The 20831-nt window shown below is 39.6% G+C and overlaps 2 protein-coding genes across 2 annotated transcripts; both read left to right on the top strand.

Annotated features, from left to right (window-relative positions):
• The first annotated feature begins 1432 nt into the window (after positions 1-1432).
• Positions 1433-7409, top strand: LOC143528924 (ammonium transporter Rh type C-like). The gene is made up of 11 exons (XM_077024856.1): positions 1433-1703; positions 2848-3040; positions 3575-3725; positions 3888-4035; positions 4123-4289; positions 4397-4534; positions 4620-4756; positions 4915-5039; positions 5840-5913; positions 6297-6376; positions 6721-7409. The coding sequence occupies exons 1-11, from the start codon at positions 1478-1480 to the stop codon at positions 6752-6754; spliced, it is 1473 nt and encodes a 490-aa protein (XP_076880971.1). The 5' UTR covers positions 1433-1477; the 3' UTR covers positions 6755-7409.
• A 3406-nt stretch (positions 7410-10815) lies between these two features.
• LOC143528922 (ammonium transporter Rh type C-like) lies at positions 10816-16441 on the top strand. Its single transcript, XM_077024855.1, has 11 exons — positions 10816-11073; positions 12252-12444; positions 12775-12925; positions 13070-13217; positions 13446-13612; positions 13731-13868; positions 13954-14090; positions 14272-14396; positions 14501-14574; positions 14810-14892; positions 15183-16441. The coding sequence occupies exons 1-11, from the start codon at positions 10848-10850 to the stop codon at positions 15211-15213; spliced, it is 1473 nt and encodes a 490-aa protein (XP_076880970.1). The 5' UTR covers positions 10816-10847; the 3' UTR covers positions 15214-16441.
• Positions 16442-20831: the final 4390 nt, after the last annotated feature.

The raw sequence follows: 20831 nt of genomic DNA, 5'->3' as shown, positions 1-20831 counted from the left end.
CGTCTTCTTACTCATTTAAATGCTTTGATAATATCTGGAATGTACCTTTAGGAGAACCATGTGACTGGTCAGTGAGATATGAAGTGGATGACACGTGAAAGGGATTCTTCTAGCTGGTGCCAGGAGGAACGTTTCAGTACCCCTTCAATACCTTCTGCACTAATCGGACTGTAAGATTGACTACAACATTCTGGATGTATGTTTGGTCTTTACATTTGTTAGTGTTAAGGTACCCCAAGCGATGGTACACATGCATTTGATAAACTCTTTCTCGGATAATGCATGACTTGGGAAAACAGGTGTGCATCTAAGCGGTGTATTTTCATGTGATTTATGCAGCAAAGACAGTGGAGTCTTTCCAAAGTTCTGTCAGTTAGAAATGCTGTGGATGATGTCTGGGAGATGGTGAAAAATAAAAGCATGTTAAATGAATGAAATGTCTACGTTTATTCTATGGCTGCAGCTGGAGGGTGCGTGGAGCAGATGACGTCTGTAGCCAACAGATACAGCTGCCATTGCTAAAAGGTCTTCTTTTGCTCTTAAGTCTATAACCTGAAGCAACACAATGTTAATGGAGATGTGAAGGTTATTAGAAGTCAAAACAAAATGTCTGGTGTTGCCATACACTTCCAAAACTGAAATGAAACTGAGATGGTATAAAGTTGTTGGTGAAATATTTAGCACATGACTCATTTATTAAAACAAAGTCAAGAAATGTCAAAATAAGGTTGTCAGTTCCTAAACTTTGTCACACATGGTAACGTTTGTATCTGTTATAAATTTTTCTCTTAAAAATACAGATTGTCTAGTCATTTGGGAGCCCACATGACTTCCTGAGACCTGTACGTTTAGTACACCTGCCAGTTTATTAGTGGTAAAGCCAGAAGCAATATTTGGGATTAAACGTCATGAATGCTTATTGGCTGCATAACCACATAATTCAACACCAACAGAGCTGAATTATAAAAATAACACTTGTATTTTGTTCTAGATCATTAATACCCTTGTGTCTGATCTGATATTGCTGTGTATGCTGACAACACGTAACGCAGTAGCAATTTTTTTCTTCCTTTAATTAGGGTACATTCTGTCCTGCAGCAGATGTCTTTACATGTAATGTAATTTAATAAAATAACAACATTCTACAGTATGCGTGAGTTGAGATTTAATAGACTCTATTTCTTTGTTAATGTCACACATAGCTTTCCCTTAGTTATATTCCCCTCCCCCCAGATTTTTCACATTTTTACATGCATTTTATTTGTGATCATGTTGCTCAGAAGGCATTGTAGATATTGATCAGAAAATGTGTCTGCTGGCTCTCACAGATTTTTTTGTCATATGTCAAGGCTACACCTAAAACAGCCAAACAGGTGCCCAAATATGACACACCTCTTAAGAATCGGCTATAAAAGCAGTCAGCATCCTGTTCTGCAGATAGAAAGTGCCTTCTCTTTGATCACTGCTAACATCCACAATGGGGAACTGCCAGGATTGCTGCAAGAAGTTCTGGTGCGGTCCGAAAAACCCCAACATCCGGATCAGCCTGCCAGCCGTCTGCTTCGTCTGGCAAATCGCCATGATCATCCTGTTTGGACTGTTTGTGCGCTATAATGCAGAGTCTGATGCACATTGGCCAGAATATATGAGTCAACATAATATTACAAGCAATATTGAGAATGACTTCTACTTCAGATACCCAAGTGAGTATGCATTTTTTACTGTTAAGCATTAAGAATACTTTGATAAAAAACATTTTGTGATGATAAGTAGAAAAAAGTTAAAACAGTCCCACAATGTACTACTTTTATTTTAGATGACCATTGTGATAAAAATGACATTTAAACTTTCTCAATACATTTAAAATTACATACATGAAATGTGCAAGTTTAAAATCCAGACAAAAGTGAATCTGTCCAGCATCAGGTGATGAGGCAGCTTTCTCTTTAATTCTGTTTTGTACTATGATATTTATTTTTACTAATTTAATAAAAAATACACTGTTTTGTAAACTGTACCTTGACAATATGTGTACATATTCAACATTTCTTATACATTCAATATGCTACTGCAGCATTGTATTGAACATACCTTTTAATATTTTAATCTAAAGTTACATTTAAAAATTTTTATTATCATTCCTTTGATTTACTCTCAAAGTGACTCGGTAAAGATAGTTAAAATTATTTGACCTAATGAATAAGTGAATAAATAAATTCATAACTGAAGTGTACTTAGGTAAATGCAGATGCCAAAATATTTAAATATTTTAAAATATATATATATTTTTTAATTATAGTGAAGTACACAATGTTTCCAGTGAAAGAACACATTTCAGATAGAGGTCCTTCATCAGCTGTGCAGCCAAGTGCTTCACAATTTTTTTATATCTCTATATTTAAAGTAATAAAGTAAATATATAAAGTATAAAGTAAATATTAAATATTACATTTGAATATTACATAAATAGTTTATTTTATATTAAATCATAAACTATATAATAATTACAAAGGAGCATGTTGAGGTTCTCAAATGACAAATTATACTGTCTCAGTCACCAAATAATACAGTTTTGAAAGCTGACTACCCTCCATGGCTAATCTTCTTAATCCTATAATTGTCACTGATCTGGATCAGGAGTTCTGCAATAACCAAAAGCCTTTCTTTCATTTAGTAAGTCTATTGGCTGTGAACCAACCAGCCATTTTATGACTCGTAATCCAGAAAGTTGGAGGAGATTTTCTCAGGTTCAATTCCACCTCAGGCCTTAAGAGCTTATCCAGTATTCATGTCTTCCCTCTCTCCACCCTTTCCTTCTGTTTCTGGCTCCGCCCCTTTATTGGGCAGGCTTCCAGGACGTGCACGTGATGATCTTCATGGGTTTCGGCTTCCTTATGACCTTCCTGAAGCGCTACAGTTTCGGCGGGGTGGGCTTCAACTTCCTCATCGCTGCCTTCGGGCTGCAGTGGGCTCTGCTGATGCAGGGCTGGTTCCACTCACTGGACCCCACAGATGGCACCATCAAAATCGGAGTAGAAAAGTAGGACTTTTTGTTTGTTCAGTTTTTTTGCTCAAATGTTCCCCTGCTTTGTTAATCTCGAAGTAATATGAGAGATTACTTATACAAATATGGAATATTTTCACAGTACACAGTAAATCTCCAATAATCTAGCATTCTGTACTGGAGAACTTGTTGGGCATCATACATATTACTGGCAAATCAGTCATTAAAATGTACTAAACCAAAGTGTCTTCCATATAAAGAGATAGGAGAGATACTGGAGATCACCTCTTATGTTGAAACAAAAAAAAGATCTGCTGTATGAATATCAGTGTCATCTAATTTCCTAAATTCACATTTTAATTGTCCTATGATTGGGGCCCCATTTTAATTTATTCAGATAAGAAGACTAAGTATAATTTAGACATACATCTTCTACCATTTTGTAGCACTCAGTCTAAAAACACTTGTATTGCAGCCGATACCTGTAACTGCTGCATCTGCTAAATGAATAAATGTAAATGTCAGTGTAATAATGAAGGTGCTAATTGCTTTCTACCTTGCTATCTCCAGTCTCATCAATGCTGACTTCTGTGTGGCTGGGTGCCTAATTGCGTATGGAGCTTGCCTGGGAAAAGTCAGTCCTGTTCAGCTTATGGTGATGACACTGTTTGGCATCACCTTGTATGCAGTGGAAGAGTATATCATACTCAACCTCCTCAGTGTGAGTTTCATCTAGAAGACTGTTGATGTCCTAAAACTGCACTTGCAGTAATTTACTGTACTATAATATGCATCATGGACAAAGATAGTATTGTTGGCTTTTGATTATGCTTAGTAATAATTTACTACGCAGTGTTACTGACCCATTTGAAATTTGGAACAGGCCAAAGATGCTGGTGGTTCCATGGTCATTCACGTATTTGGATCCTATTATGGTTTGATGATATCGTGGGTTCTCTACCGACCAAACCTACACCAGAGCCAGCGTCTCCAAGGCTCACACTACCACTCTGATGTCTTTGCCATGATTGGTAAGTTAACAAACCCTCTCCCACTGTAGAAGTTCTTACCCCTACAACAGGAAGGACTCCATAACATCCAGGCCCATCTCTTTCCAGGTACCCTCTTCCTCTGGATGTACTGGCCCAGTTTCAACTCTGCCATCTCGCACCATGGAGATGGGCAACACCGTGCCGCCATTAACACCTACCTGAGTCTGGCAGCCAGTGTCCTCACCACCTTCGCCATCTCCAGCCTCTCTGCCAAGAAGGGCAAGCTAGACATGGTAGAGTTCCTCACCTCACAGAGTGCATGATAGTTGCACAAAGTTGACTGGCATGTTGCTCCAGAGTCTTGATCAGGTATGTGACCTCTCTTCTCTTTGTGTACTAGGTTCATATCCAGAACGCGACCCTGGCTGGAGGCGTCGCCATGGGCACAGCGGCTGAGTTCATGATCACACCCTACGGCTCACTGATCGTTGGCTTCTGCTGTGGCATCATATCTACCTTTGGATATGTGGTGTTGAGTGTAAGTGCAGCAATATAGGAAACTGCTAAAAACATGGTGGTTCTCCTAAAAATGTTCAGGTGCTAATGTTGATTTTTCTTCACAGCCATTGATGGAGAAGTATTTGAAGATCCAGGACACCTGCGGAATCCATAATCTGCACGCTATGCCGGGCGTCCTTGGGGGTGTCGTGGGTGCCATCACTGCTGCCACGGCGAGCACAGCTGTCTACGGACAGGCAGGGTGAGGGGTTACGGTGGCTTGTCTTAACATTTCCATGTTGGAAATACTTATTATGCAAAACACAACAGCAGCTCACATGAGAACTTTCCAGTAACACAGATGTTGTTAGACTTTATGCATTTCAGAAACCCTGAAAACATGCTTCTTTTCTTCCTCAGAATGCTAAACTCCTTTGGATTTGTGGGGAATCTTGCCAATAGGCAGCCAGGAACACAGGGAGGATACCAGGCTGCCGCACTGTGTGTGGCTCTCGTTTTTGGAATTGTTGGTGGAGTATTAGTGGGTAGGTAATCCCTCAGTATAGAGGAAATCATTAATAACTCAAGATTTTTATATATATATATATATATATATATATATATATATATATATATATATATATATATATATATATATATATATATATATATATAAAACATGTCTAACACTCAAATGGAAAGTAACATTCATCTGCAGTTATGAGTAAACAAATGTTCGATTGCATAAAATATAGCACTATAGCTGGCTTGACAGGTCTTTCCAGGTTCTTTATAATCCTTCTCCTTCATGTGGTTACACTGTCACTCGTGTCAGTCATGAAAGATGTTAAGGGGCGTTATATTTAGTTGGGTGTCTTTGCACCCCACCCTACCCATTTCATTGAGAATGACTTCATGATGAAAGACAAAAGGATAGTTGCAATACTCTTTATTTGTACCCATTTATTGGCACAATAATGCAGTAATGCAGCTTGTGGCAACATCCTGTTGTACTTTCATGATCAGTTTTGCAGTCACTACAGCTAGGATCCCTACAGATCCCAACAAATCACCACGGATCCCCACAGATCCCAACAAATCACCACGGATCCCCACAGATCCCACTCTTTTAGAATAATCTCCTTTCATTGGGTGATATCTCCTTTTAGACATTTAGCTGAACCACGCTATGGCTGAGCTGAAGTCTGATCTCAGCTTCCTACTTTGGTTCCTAACAACAACTGAGAAGATTGTAAAAGCAAATGTGTAAATCAATGCTGCTCCAAAACCTCTTTGACTAAGAGGTTGTAATCTTATATCTGAGGTTGTAATGTGATATTTGTAGGTTGTATCCTGAGGCTACCAATCTGGGCAGATCCAGCAGATGACAACTGCTTTGATGATGAAGTTTACTGGGAGGTGAGCACAGGCAAAACCCTTCAGTCAATTTTCCTACAACTAAAATGAGCTGACCGACAGTCAATATGGATCATATAATCATATATTCATATAATCATATATTCATACAATCATAAAACTGTATAATCATATATCCATAATATCATATATTCATATAGCCATATAATCATATATTCAAACAATCATAAAACTGTATAATCATATATCCATAATATCATATATTCATATAGCCATATAATCATATATTCATATAATCATATACTCTTATTTGCATATAATCATATATTCTATAGCAGAATCGTGCAGCTGGCCTTAATGATTATTGTTATATGCACAAGCTGATCAAAGATACTTTAGAAAATAAGTGAAATGTTTGTGTGCAGCTGCCTGAAGATGAGGAGAGCATTCCTCCCATTCTGGAATACAACAACCACATGGTCAACAAGAACCCCGACACCTGCATGTAAGAATCCCACTTCCTGGGTGTCCTGGCGGGGTGTGAGTGCATATCACACCGCCCGCTTTATCTTATACTCATTTATCAAAAACATTCTCAGTTAAAAAAAACAGCCCTTGTGGAAGCCTCGTAGCAAATGATGAAATGGTTTATATTTAGAATCACTTGATTTGTGTTTATGCAGAAGAAGGCAATACACATGCATTTTATTAGGAATGTTTTACAGTGTTCCCAAAATAATTAATAAGATCATTTTATGATAACAACAGGTAGACACCATGTTTCTTACAACGTTTGTATTCTTGGCAGATTGACTATAAGATTTTCCCATATTTGTTTTTTTTTTTTAGGTCTGAGTCTAACTTCTCTGTAGAACAGATCTAGGTGGTTGCTATAGCTACAAGATGCCCATAGTAACTGTGAACCAGTGTGCTGAGATCCACCCCTGGAAAGAGGCTGGTCAAAGGTCACTGCGAGTGCAGCCAAGGACCTCTGATGAAACACAGCAGCACTTTGTTTGATAATATTTGTATAAGTAAATATCCAAAGTGATACAAATGATATTATTGTTGACCTATGACAACTATTTTTTTGTAATTGCCCTGGTTTCACATGTGTAATAATGTTAGTTCACTTAAAGTGATAGCAATATTAAGACATTGTTCTTGTTAAGTGAAAAAAACCAGTTGCCACTTGGTAGAAAGCTCTAGAACAAAATGGTGTAGATTTGTTTCAGGCTGTTGAAGTATATAGACTACAGTGAGATCTAGATTGTTTCTTCTCTCCAGAGTAAGACTCCATCGCAGCACTGAGCTAACAGTCGTATCTTTGCCAGAAGGTACAGTCTGTTGTTAACCTCATTACCAATAGTATATGTTTTATGTTTTGAGAATGTAACTAATTGTATTGAATGTATTTCTTGAATATATGTTGTATTTATCTGCTGACATCAAGAAAATGCTACAAATGCTTATAAAGTATATTCATTTATTACTTTTTACATTTCTAGTAGTAATAAATTTATGAATTTTCAAAAATGTATGATGTGTGTTTGGCCATTTATGGTTGAAAATGTCCTCTGCCTGCATAGTCTGAAACTGACTTCCAGCAACCTTGCCTAATGTGCCTTTTAAAGTACATGACGCTGTTTGGTGGGGGCTCTTATTCTGTAATTATTCACTTTTGTAAGGATTGTATAGAAGTTACATTAAATACTAATGACTTGGCCTAATGTCATATTGGCAGACACCTCATCAGGTTACATCAGCTGACGACAAATAGTCAATTAGTAAACGTCAAATAGTCAATTACTAAAAGGTGAAACTGGAGATAAGTTTGCTCCTAAAACAATAGCGTCCAATGATAACAAACTGGCATCATATGTAATACTAATCAGATGGCATATTGAAAGTAGGTCAGTAAAAGAGCTGACCTTATCAAATCATCAATGCTTTAACTGCTATAAGCTTTATTAATTCATCTCTTTTTATTTTTCCATTGCTAATAAATATGTGAAATTTTTATGAAAAGCATCACCTGTATAAAAAACAGTGATGTTGCAGATACACTGGGAACTACTTTAACTCCAGCAGAATCTTCGTGGGCTTGTTTACTTTTTGTGTAGAGAAGGTGATGTTGGTGTCAGGCCAATCCTTATAGGACATATAGGCCTTGAGCTCAGCTGCTGTAAGTGTTATGGTTCAGATGCAGCAGGTTAAATTCTAGGAGTTCATTAGCCTGCTGAGTCAACAGGTACATAGATGTAAATATAGAATATCCTGGACATGATTACATTTTCTCAAAGAGTGTAATGGGAAAACATTACGTTTATTGGTTTAGAGGATGCAATGAGGGATTTGCAACACAGTTCATGGAGATTATAATGGTCTGTTGAGTGAACCCATCATCTTATGTAAAAGAGAAGGAGGTATGTTCAGTATCCTTGGCTTGCAGTTAAGCCGAATCATTAATACAAACATTCTGACAGCTCACATGCGACAGTGTCACACATAACTGAGTGAAAAGGGCTGTAATCCCCTTGAGTATTAAACAGAAAAGTTGTTTGTCATGATTGAATATTTGATTTGCGCAAACTGCCGAAGCATCGTGTGCAGGTTCTTCCATGAAAACCTGCAGGAGAACACGTGTGGTTTACTTTATTAAAAGCTTCGTGCACACACCATGATTTGCTATCCTTAAAGTTGAGATGGAGACTGGTCTTCTGCTCTGCATCTTTGAGAATGTAGGGTGTGGAGTGTCACTTCTTGGCTTGTTTTTATAGGTCTGAACTCTAGTTCTAATCCGACTTAGAGGAGTATCAGTCACACAATAACTCAGAACCATCCGTGTTTTGGTTTACATGTCAAGTTGCCCAGAGATTATGAGCTGCTAGCAGTGTTTTGACTGATTACAGGAACAGAACGTGAATCACTTTAGCTCAGCTGAGTCAGTGATATAGTATCGGTTTGCTTTGTTAAATCCCACTAGGACATGGCAGGCTTGTGGCTGATGTTTGTTTTTTACCTTTGCACAGTTGGTACTAAAGTCTCAAACATTAAAACAGCAGTAACTGAGAATGTCAGTAAACAACACTGCCATTTTACAGGTCACAGAAGGGATTTCTGTGGGAATGTTAACTGCAATGGCCAATGTGGTTTTCTGTGAAAATGTCTTAATATGACTTAGGTGAAAATAAGACAGAGGAAGAGTAACTAATATTAATATTAATTAATATTAATATTTTATCAAGCATTCAGTCCTTGTAGGTCAAGAGTTTATAAGTGCATGCAGACCTGGAACAAAGCCATCTTTTCAAAGGACATGGTAAGGGCATACTCTCAGATGAATACCCATGGTGTGTGTGCACATGTGTGTGTGTGTGTGTGTGTGTGTGTGTGGGAAGGGCATACTCTGAGATGAATACCCATGGCACCACATAGGGTAGAGCAGTAGTACACTAACTGACTAACTCACCAAGTTATTAACAGTGGAAATCTTCCAGACAACAGGCAAAACCTGTTATAGATATACAGACTTGTGCGTGCGTGTGTGTGTGTGTGTGTGTGTGTGTGTGTGTGTGTGTGTGTGTGTGTGTGTGTGTGTGTGTGTGTGTGTGTGTGGAAAGGAGGACTTGGCAAGTAGAATGGAAACACCTCTTTGGTGTTATCTTGCTAAAACATTTGAAAGTTTTGAAAGTGATATAGACAATTTAGTGGCAATAAATAGTGGAAGATCAACCTTGTCTAGATGATTTGACAAATTAGCCTACCCGCATTTATCTGGATACAACTCATTTAGCAAGCAGATATCAGAGAACAACATCTATGCTTGCTGTGCAACACTATGACTACAGTGACGTCTGGTGAAACGAAAATGTTAAACCTTTTTCATTTTTTTTTCCAGTGTCTGTTCATATTAGTTCAGAGAAACATTGCCATTTAAACCCTGTCAATCAAACAACCAACCCATCAATCACAGGATTAGGGAGGGGAGCGATTCATATTGTGTCTTTTTCTTGACGGCAGTTTCTGTAAACCTGCGTCATAGACTGAGCCTAAGGCACCAACTACTTGCAAAACAGTAATTATTAACTCATCCACTTTGGAGGAAAGTGTACAGGGAATTCTGCTTGGTTAATGAGCATGAAGCAGAAAGCACTAAAACCTTCACTCAAATAACATTTACTGTACATCACACAGGTTGTTGTCTGTGCAAAAATTAGACATTTGAGACATTTCATTTAAACTACATTTTGTAAACTGAGTAGTTGATTGATAGCTATACTTGTGCAAATTTTCAAGTTTGATCATTGAAGCGAGTACATATGTGCGTAATATAGCATAAAATGTATGCATGCATGTATGTATATATAGGTGTAGAGGTAGTAGAAATTGCAGTGCACTACAGACCAGGATAAACTTTACTTGCACATCACATAAAGCACATATGTAGTTGTGCATAACATGATAAAAAAAATCAACTGTGTTATGCACAACACTTATGGAAAAACATTTGATTTTCAAGAGAAGTCAGAACATTTGATGCCTTTGCTTACAAGACAGAACACGGAACACTGTAATGACTGAATTTCAGAGAATTAGGAACATAAGAGTCAGTACAGGCAATTAAAGTATTCAGTATTTACATATTGATCATTAGGCTGTTTTTTACATTTTGGTTAAACGTGGTCTTGAATTAATTTGCAGTGCCAATAGTGAATCACCATTGGATTTTTTTTGTCCTTAATCTGAGCATGGGATATCTGTAATCCCATACAATATTGTAGTCTGTGGTGTGGCCCGCACAGGGTTTTTATCAGGTGTTGGAGGAGTTACTAATTGCAAGCAGCATCGTTCGTGGCATGACACACCTCTAATCCATTATCTATAAATACCTCCATGGTCAAGGTGCCCTCAGTGCTGCAATTACAAGGTTCTGATAGAAGGTGCCCTCACTTTGGTCAACGTGTACAGCTACAATGGGGAACTGCCAGGATTGCTGCAAAATGTTCTGGTGCGGTCCGAAAAACCCCAATATCCGGATCAGCCTGCCAGCCGTCTGCTTCATCTGGCAAATCGCCATGATCATCCTGTATGGACTGTTTGTGCGATATGATGCAGAGTCTGATGCACATTGGCCAGAATATATGCGTCAACATAATATTACAAGCAATATGGAGAATGATTTCTACTACAGATACCCAAGTGAGTATATATTCATGGGTTAATTATTAATTATTATGCTGATCAATGTTTATTTTGTGAATAGTATAGTTTATTGGAAAAAATATAGTTCAAATTAGTTTATCATTATTTATGATAAACATTATCATTATGTTTATAATTATAGATAATATATAAATATCTTCTTTGATTCTACACTTTCTCTCTCATGTCATACCTCATCCCTCACTAGATCTGTCTTTCTGAGTATTAATAATGATAAAACTTTAGTCCATGATGCAAAGCTGTCATTGAACAACTTCCTCTTTGCAGCCCATGTTGATCTTAGATCTTCATAGTAGGTGTTCTTCATTTAGCGCCGTGGCACTGAAACTGTGGATTGCCTTCCCAAGTTTTTCCATGACTGTCCTGCTGCTCTATTAAACCCCTGTTAAAAACTTTCCTTGCTTGAATTGAAGAATTTTGAAGTAATTAATAAATGTTGGTTTTAAAAATACACTACATATAGAATCTAAGATGTAAAAACAGTCCATTTTGAAATCACTGTTTCCGTGATGTCAGAGAACAAGCATTTACATATCTCTGCCTATTCACCTTACTGCAGCTTAGCTCCGCCCACTTACACTGCAGATCTCCTGTTTCAACTCTAATGGCTTTTTGAATGAGATACAATACAGGACAGCCAACCAGAGTCAGATTTCAGTTATTTTATATTTGTCTTAAAGGTACAGTGACAGAAACAGCCTGTAGAGAAGAAGTATAGAAGTTTCAGGGTCATAAAGTCACACAAATATTGTAAGTGGATATCAAAGAAAATAAAGAAAATGTGTAATATGGACCCTTAATACTCAAACTGTGCTCTCTTTATTTGAAATGTGTATTGTGCAATAATACGTTGCTATACTTAAACAGTGGTGTAAAGTAATGAAAGCTTCTTAGTTCCTTTGCTGGACTCTTTTGAGCTTTGAGAGTATTTTTTCATACAGGCTTTATATAGGTATATCTGCATTATGCATTATTATCATTATGCCTTTTAGTTTAACTATTAATTAAAACCTCTGGATGAAATTATAGATGGAGCCATTCTAACCATTACCTTAGTAATGTTTAAAATCTGCGAAAGTGAAAATCAGTGCATTATATGATATGTACATAGCATTGATATTTCCCTATTCTGGCTCCGCCCCTTTATTGGGCAGGCTTCCAGGACGTGCACGTGATGATCTTCATGGGTTTCGGCTTCCTCTTGACCTTCCTGAAGCGCTACAGTTTCAGCGGGGTGGGCTTCAACTTCCTCATCGCTGCCTTCGGGCTGCAGTGGGCTCTGCTGATGCAGGGCTGGTTCCACTCACTGGACACCACAGACTGGACCATTCGAATCGGAATGAAAAAGTACGAATTAGGGTTTATGAGGATGCTGATGTAAACTGAAACTGTCTTGCTTGTCTATGCCAATACTACACCTGAGGAAACAAATCTAACCGCTTGCCAGGGCCTTGTGGTCAGTATACTGAAAGACGTGAGCGTTTAGTCTGACTGGATGACATCAAAGGATAATTCATAATTGAAGATACCATAGTTTATTCTGCTCCTTTCCTAAATGCCAGACAAAACCTGAAATGCTGGCTAGTGAGATTTAGATCAACACGTTGAACTCAGCTACTTCCAAGTTACCAGCTCTGAATGTCTTAGGTGCTCTGAACAAGTTTATTCATTTTGCAGTCTCATCAATGCCGACTACTGTGTGGCTGGGTGCCTAATCGCGTATGGAGCTTGCTTGGGAAAAGTCAGTCCTGTTCAGCTCATGGTGATGACACTATGTGGCATCACTTTGTTTGCAGTGGATGAGTATATCATCCTCAACCTCATTCAAGTAGGTGCAGCTGATCAACAATTTTAACACTGCAATGAGAGTAATTTATGATATGTAAATAACTATTTGTATAACAAGTTATTTGCTGATTTGAAACTTGCGGTTTCCAGTGCTGATCATGATTGTGTACCTTCGCCTTTATAGGCAAAAGATACTGGTGGCTCCATGGTCATCCACACATTTGGAGGATATTATGGTCTGACAATATCATGGGTTCTCTACCGCCCAAATTTACATCAAAGTAAACGTCTGCATGGTTCATCCTACCACTCAGATGTCTTTGCCATGATTGGTGAGTTAGAGAAGTTACAGACATCTGAACCTGAGTCCAGGTTTCAAAAAGCTGTGGATTTCTTAGAAGTGTTTCCACAACAAAATCACAGTTTACCTTCAAACACGCAGACAGATTATCTTAATGCTACAATGCTTATGAAAACACAATACCTGCAAAACAAAAATGTGATGGAGTAAAAAAAAAAAAACACCACCACCACCACCACCCAGGCCCATCTCTTCCCAGGTACTCTCTTCCTTTGGATTCATTGGCCCAGTTTCAACTCTGCCATCGGAAACCATGGAGATGGACAACACCGTGCCGTCATTAACACCTACCTGAGTCTGGCAGCCAGTGTCCTCACCACCTTCGCCATCTCCAGCGTCTCTGCCAAGAGGGGCAAGCTAGACATGGTAGAGTTCCTCACCTCACAGAGTGCGTGATAGTAAATGTTGCACAAAGTTGACTGACATGTTGTTCTGCTCCAGAGTCTTGATCAGGTATGTGACCTCTCTGCTCTTTGTGTACTAGGTTCATATCCAGAATGCCACCCTGGCTGGAGGCGTCGCCATGGGCACAGCGGCTGAGTTCATGGTCACGCCCTACGGTGCACTGATCGTTGGCTTCTGCTGTGGCATCATATCTACCTTTGGATATATTGTGTTGACTGTACGTGTTGAATAAAGGGCGCCTCTGACTCTAATGATAAAATGTGGATTTCAAGTGTTAAAATGTTTATCATATCATTTAACAGCCTTTCATGGAGAAACGTATGAAGATCCAGGACACCTGTGGAATCCATAATCTGCACGCTATCCCGGGCGTCCTTGGGGGTGTCGTGGGTGCCGTCACCGTTGCCACAGCGAGCACATCTACCTATGGAAAGGAAGGGTGAGGGTTACAAACTTCACATCAGTATTAGCATCTATTTCCCTACCTATGTTTGGGGTAGGTAATTATATACTGCAGTGAGTCAAATATATATTGTTGCTTACGCAGCAGTAGGGTCTTAAACAGATGTCGACGTGTGTGGGTGAATCCAAACGTATCTTTTATTTCATTATTTTGCCAGGTTGATGCAAATCTTCAGCTCCCCACATGAATTTGTAGATAAAACCATGAGTATGCAGGCAGCCCATCAAGCAGCTGGATTATGCATTGCTATCATTATTGGAATTGGAGGCGGAGCCGTAGTAGGTGTGTGGTATTTTATACATCTTGAGTGAACTCTTTTTTCGAAACCCATTTTACAAAACACACAAGCACGAAGATTAAAACAGGCTTGACTTTTTTTGCTGTAGGCTCGATCCTGAGGCTACCTTGCTGGGGAGACCCAGAGGATAACAACTGCTTTGATGATGAAGTTTACTGGGAGGTGATTGCCAGTAAATTTCTTACGTTCGCCACTAGTCTGTGCTGTTGGACCCCTTTGCTGTCTTGATGTAAAGAAAAAATCCGTTCCCAGGCATATTTCACGTAAAGGAGTTTTTGCACGTTCATATAAGGATAAAGAAATTAAATCAATTATATGTGAGTTTCATTTGTACGTTGTGTGAAATCCAGTTTTACCTTTGAGATCACAGTTTATTTATTTCTGTATTTTTACGAAGTTGCCCGAAGATGAAGAGAGTGTTAACCCAAGCCCTAACCCCAACCAGTGCAACAGCCAGAAAGCGGACAAACAGACTGATGTGTAGGTGGTATCCTTTCGTGTAAAATGTGATAAATTTTTGTTCATTTGTAAAATTTTGTAATTTGTCACTAAAGTAGCCAGCTTATTACCTATCGGTACAAATTAGTTCCTTCTAACAGAAACGTTTTCTTAATACATATGTGGTATATAGGCGGTGTCGATTATATATCTCTCAATTGTAGGATGCAACGTTAAATCATGGAGACCGATGGGCGTGTTACATGTTTGTCTATTTATTTGTTTGTTTGCCGGTCTGTGTCTAAGGCTATGTCCCATGTTCTTCTCTGTAGGAACGAGTCCACATTCGCTGTTGAACACTGAACGCTATGCCTCCCACTACATGAAGCTAATAACATTTACCTCAGGTGGTGAAATGCGTTACGGGATGTTTTCAAGGGGTCATCGGCGAAGGATGCAGAACAAAGCCAGTGCCGTTTGCTGACGACGCTTTAGCTGAACTGCAGCAGAATTTAATTTAGATTGAGTTTTTGAATATTTCGAAATATCTGACCTACTTAGTTTGCTGTCGTGTTGTTTAATACATTTATTAAACGTATCAATAAATTATATAAGTCCTTTTTTTGTAATGCATTTTATACCGGACGCTCGTGACCTGACATTTGAGTACCTACTACTCGCTCTGTTACCTGTTTTTCATTTTATACAGTCACGTGATATACTCTAAGCGCGAGATAGGAGCGCGTGCGTTCAAAGAACAACTTTTTTTAAATCTGGGCTACGCACACGCACACCTAGACATGCAGAGCAATAATGATTTTATAATGAGAAAATTCATCGAGAGAGAAGGTCAAAACCTCGTCTTTGTTTCATCTACTGAAACCTTTTCTTTGTTTCGTCTATACAAATTTCGTTGGACATTCTGTCAACTATTAATCTATATTACAAAACTATGTTATCAGTGGTGTCTGCTGACAAAGGCCCTAATTAATGCTTTTTAGAACATCTAGACGTAAACAAGCGTGCCATGAACCGAGTTTGAAGTCTATGCAATAGATGAGATTATAATACTCAGGACAACAACGGAAAATAGGAGCCCTACAAATTTTGCAGAATAGAACAGTGACGGTGTGCGTTATGCCCAATTATTTTCTTTTTGGCACCATGTCTCAGAGGATTTGAACAATGGAGTGTTGTTTAAAGAGGTCTCCTTATTGTTGGCCCTTAAGACAGCTGTTCAGACCCTGGGTAAACACCCCCAAACTGTTTGTTTAGCCTGCTGCACAGACATGGTGAGGTCAAGGGGCAAATGGATCAACCACACTGGTCAGTTTTTTTTTTTTTTTTTTTTGCAGATGGTTTTCTGATATGTGCTTTAAGCTGATATGAATGTCCTGCGGTGATTGTTATTTCACCAGAACACTGTAATAACTGTGTGGTGAGGTATGTTTTGGCATCTCATGGTGTGAAACCTGATGTATTGTGTGGATGACTGTACAAGTTCAGCTCACACAGGTTTCTGGAACATCCTTGAACCTTTATGGTGTGACTAGAAGTGACAGATCAATAAAGTAGTAAGTTTTTAACTCTACCGGTCTAGACAGTTTAATGCTGTTCTGTATGACTGTGAGATACAGAAAATGTATTCTAGAAAACTAGTACATTTGTTGAGGATGTGCTAGATGCCTGTTGGTCCCTCTCAGGTCAGACTAAACTAAACTATTTTTATGTAAATAGACCCCTTGTAGAGAGGTCAAGCAGGGTCAATGGGGTCATTTCCTGATCAATCCCCATGACATTTAATGAACTTCAAATACACTAATGGTTTTGTGTAGGCGTTACAGCCATATTATATGTAGGTGTCACATGTATTGATGTGTAATACTTCAATTTGTATTTGCTCATGATGGAATAGATTGCTTTTTTTGAAATACCTCTATACAAGGTAATAAAGTGTATTAATATTATGACGAGAAGAAAAACACCCAAGTTTCCATTTCAATTACTAACATTTTGCAGTAATAAGTAAAAAAATATTTAAAAATTAAAGTAAAAGTAAATTAATACATTTGTCTTTGCAGTTCTAGATTTTAAAAATCCTTCCCTTAATGACAGGAAGGCTTTAAATGTTTTAAAATACATTCACTTTTTAAGCAGGGTGAAGCTTTATTACTATGACTATATATCCGATATGCTTTCTTTAGACAGTGTCTTGCTGTCAGACTTGTGATACATAGCTTATCCACACAAACCCATCATCATTAACCTGTCAGAAATTTTTATTTCTTTTTTATTATTAATTATTAGTTTTTTTATCTGACACAGTCCATCTCTTTTAATCTTGTCCATTCTTGTCAAAATATATTCATTGCAAACATCTTTTAACGTCCTTTAGCTTAGCTTCACATCCTTTATCTTAGCCTCACATCCATTAGCTTAGTGGCTCTTTGAGGAATTCTCCATTTGTAATCCTCTCAGGAGGAAAGTCAAACAAGGAAAAGGGGGAAAAAAGCATGACAGGGAGGATATGCAGTGGCTCGTTCAGGTTTTTGGGGGGATTACAAGGTACAAATGAGATGGACAGCGGGGGAGAGAGGCGGAGCTTTCCTGGTGGGCGGAGCAGTTTTCGCGCTGATCTTTCGATGGCTTTCCCATGGGTTGGACAAGCATGGCAAAGCATCAAACTGAGTGGACGAAAGCAACGGAGCCAGGGTCAAATCTCCTTTTCCTAATCAAACAAGTCCACAGGGGATGTGGAATGGGGTGGGGGTTGGTGGAGGTTGGATCGTGGGGATGGGGAGGTGGCAGGTTTGCAGGGAACTGAGGGAGCTGACCCTGTAACAGAGATGTCCTCGGTAATCCCCCACCCGACCCCTGTGCGAGGGGAGTGGGCAGCTAGGCAGGCAGGTGGGCTGACCCAACTATAGTGTAACCTGAAAAGGACTCTGCCGGTGGAGGGAGAGCACCCTGAGTTTCCACACTTGGATCACATAGCTCAGAGGCTGTGTGTGAAACCACTTGGTCTGCCATTGTCCCGCAAGGCTGGTCTTGTCTGAAAAGCTGTAGAAAGCCTGTAATCAGATTAAAGATTGCCTGGATGAAGGGGGCTAGTTTCTCTCTCTCTCTCTCTCTCTCTCTCTCTCTCTCTCTCTCTCTCTCTCTCTCTCTTTCTCTCTCTCTCTCTTGAAGAAGGGGAGGGAGATTGCAGCCCCTCTAATCAGCACCTGCCATTGAAGTGCAGGAGAGGAGCTAAATAACTCTGCAGGGAGTGTGGGCATAAGGGGCCTCACGGACAAATTGGCCTGTTGTTGGTGTGGTATAATGGTGGGCTACGAGTAGGGGGTGGGAGAAAGGTGGTGTCTTTTATTCAGCAGCCTTTCCCCTCCTGACCTGATAATTATATCACTTGGAGGGGTTGATTGGTACAGGATGATTGGTATATCTGGGCTGATAGATCTTTTTACATAGAACTGTTGACATCAGTGGCCCTTCTGCACCAAGAAGTTGCTACTTAGGGTTGCAAGTGAGTCAGGTTTGCCTTCAGTGCGTTTGCGAAGAATATGAAAATGATCTCTATTGGTTGTTGTCAAGGACGTTCTTTTTGAGCACTATAAGACATATGTAGTAATTAAATAAAAATAGGAAGTGGCATTTTAAAAGGATCAGACAAGACTTGAGGATCACAAGGATTGAGAATAAGATGTTATTTTGGTGCTTGTAATAAGAGTTGTTTATAGTCCATCAGTGACTTAAGATGAAACCACAATAACCATAGATAGTTGCAGATCATCCAATTGACTGTGGATCAGATATCATGTTTTAAAAATAAAATCCTTAAATGTCCTCTTGGGAAGTTCCTTCCTTGGGTACAGTACACTAATCAGAGAGCGCTCTCCTCAACCATCATTTTGGTTCAAAACTTGTGTTACCTCATGGCACTAATCTCTAAGTCCCCTCATTAAAGTGCCAGTCTCACATGTGTTGGTTTTCTCGAACTTCTCCTCACGTCGGCATTCTCTTTATGCTCATTCAGGAACTTTGGCCCTCGTTAAAACCCAATCAAGCCTTTCTCCATGTGACATAAATCCATTTGTAAGGGTCAACAGCTCTGGTCCACAGAAGCGTAACCCCATGGACAATAAGTAGAGCAAAGCCCATGTGCAGTGCATCTGGAGGAATGGCCGATTCATTGGAAGGTCTTGTTGATTTGGTCACAAAAGCAGAGGCATCAAGCCTAGAATGAAAGGGACAGTGGCCGAACAATCATGAAGGAGCATGAGGGGTTCGGACCTAAAGATTCATCTAATTAAAGGATCCACCTGCATTGGGCCTTGCATGAAAGAGAGAGGGAGGGATGTAAAGGGACTTCATATAATGGTGTCTAATTTGAAAGCTGATTATTTGCCTTTTCAGTCAGTCATGGAGCTTGATTGACAAGTTAAGGAGTGAAGAAAGAGAGAGATGTTCAACCATGTGATGGAGCCAGATGAAGGTTTTTACGCACTCAAAAGAGGATCGACATGTGAAGTCTATAGAACAGTGGCGACTGATCCCTTGTATGAAGTCATCGTGAAAAGACGTTGGCGGTACATGCCGTGTAATCTTGCACTGCGCTAGTTTTAGACTGTGCAAATTTAACTCCTCTTTCTCCTCATTAACACATCCACGGGCATGGCTCACACCTCCTTTCACGGGATTGTTCCTCTGTTCCTCGGGCTTGCTCTCAGCCCCGGAGATCTGGAGGTGATGACGGATGGAGTCAATAGAGGAAAGCATCTGTTCCTCATAAAGAGAGGGCTTCTGCACCCGCCACCATATTCCCACTCCTACTGACGGCAGGCCCTCTGAATGAGGTCCTGGTGCCGCAATGGGGCTAGAATTACAGCTAATGATGAGGTGGAACCACTGATTACGACCAGCTCTACTAAGCCAGGGCTCTGGGCAAATGGGGACTAATTGATCGGAATAAACTGATTGGCAGGCCCCTTTAATCAATCCCCTGGGTTAACTGACAGAGACAGGCATGCATTATCCTTCAGTGGTCAGGGAAGAAAAGCTCTGCTACCTGACAGAAGGGAGAAGAGTAGGGAGGAGATGCTTTCAGAGCTTAGATGGGGTCGTGTGCAGAGGGAAACAAAAGGGAGAGGGTGTTGAGTGTTACACTCCCTCCCTACCAACACCTGGTTGTCTCTTCTGCTGTTTCAAAGCAAGGTGGAACCCACCCCAACAGCTGAGACCTTGATTTTCAGCGAAGAGTGAGGCTCCACACGTGAATGTGCACAGCACAGGAAATGATCTGCTAAGCTGAGTTGTACTCATTAGCTCTGCTCACAGCTGAACCTGACTATACAGGGAGTTTGGGTGTTCCGCCAGGTCTTCTCAGGTTTTGCCAGGTTTGTTGGAGTGAATCTTAATAATATAAACTCCATTAAACTGCCTTGAAAAACTTTTGATTTGGATTAAGTTGCCCATTTTTCACAATAAAATAAAAAATATTTGGTGGTGGATATTCTTTACATTTCCACATATATGAGTGGACATTCTTTACATTTCCACCCATTAATAGACAGACATAAACTCCTAGGACCATGGAAAAGAGTAACATCGCTAATGCTAAATGTCACTGAAGTGACTGGATGACTGGATAAAAAAAATTGCAGCCATTTCTAAAATTATTAGAATCTTGAAAATTAAACAAAACCATACAAGTGGTAGAGAATTAGAAAGTTCTCTAAATAATCTTTCTGTGTAATAAAAAAAAACTACTGTACTATAACCAATAGTTCACTGTGCCATTTGATATAAGCCAAATGCGGCTTTTGTGTATATATAAAGTTTATGGTGGAGAGTGGTGGGCAAAGTCTCTTCCCGCCTGAAGGCTCCCGCGTTTCTTTCCATTTTCAAAGAAGGATTTGCATCCTTCCCCCTGATCCTCCCGCCCCGCCTGCTCCATGCGGGAGAGTCTCCCAGGCAGTCATCTG

The sequence above is a fragment of the Brachyhypopomus gauderio genome, chromosome 12 (assembly GCF_052324685.1).
Source record: "Brachyhypopomus gauderio isolate BG-103 chromosome 12, BGAUD_0.2, whole genome shotgun sequence".
Taxonomy (NCBI): domain Eukaryota; kingdom Metazoa; phylum Chordata; class Actinopteri; order Gymnotiformes; family Hypopomidae; genus Brachyhypopomus; species Brachyhypopomus gauderio.
Note: the sequence above shows the minus strand (reverse complement) of the source record. Positions and strands in the feature narration are given on the sequence as shown.

Bases quoted from the DNA above. Each gene is read 5' to 3' on its own strand.
- LOC143528924 (XM_077024856.1), top strand. From the start codon at position 1,478: ATGGGGAACTGCCAGGATTGCTGCAAGAAGTTCTGGTGCGGTCCGAAA. The intron at 4,290-4,396 runs GTAGAGTTCCTC...TTTGTGTACTAG, and splicing joins AGAAGGGCAAGCTAGACATG to GTTCATATCCAGAACGCGAC. The intron at 4,757-4,914 runs GTGAGGGGTTAC...TTTCTTCCTCAG, and splicing joins GCTGTCTACGGACAGGCAGG to AATGCTAAACTCCTTTGGAT.
- LOC143528922 (XM_077024855.1), top strand. From the start codon at position 10,848: ATGGGGAACTGCCAGGATTGCTGCAAAATGTTCTGGTGCGGTCCGAAA. The intron at 12,926-13,069 runs GTAGGTGCAGCT...TCGCCTTTATAG, and splicing joins TCATCCTCAACCTCATTCAA to GCAAAAGATACTGGTGGCTC. The intron at 14,091-14,271 runs GTGAGGGTTACA...TTATTTTGCCAG, and splicing joins TCTACCTATGGAAAGGAAGG to GTTGATGCAAATCTTCAGCT.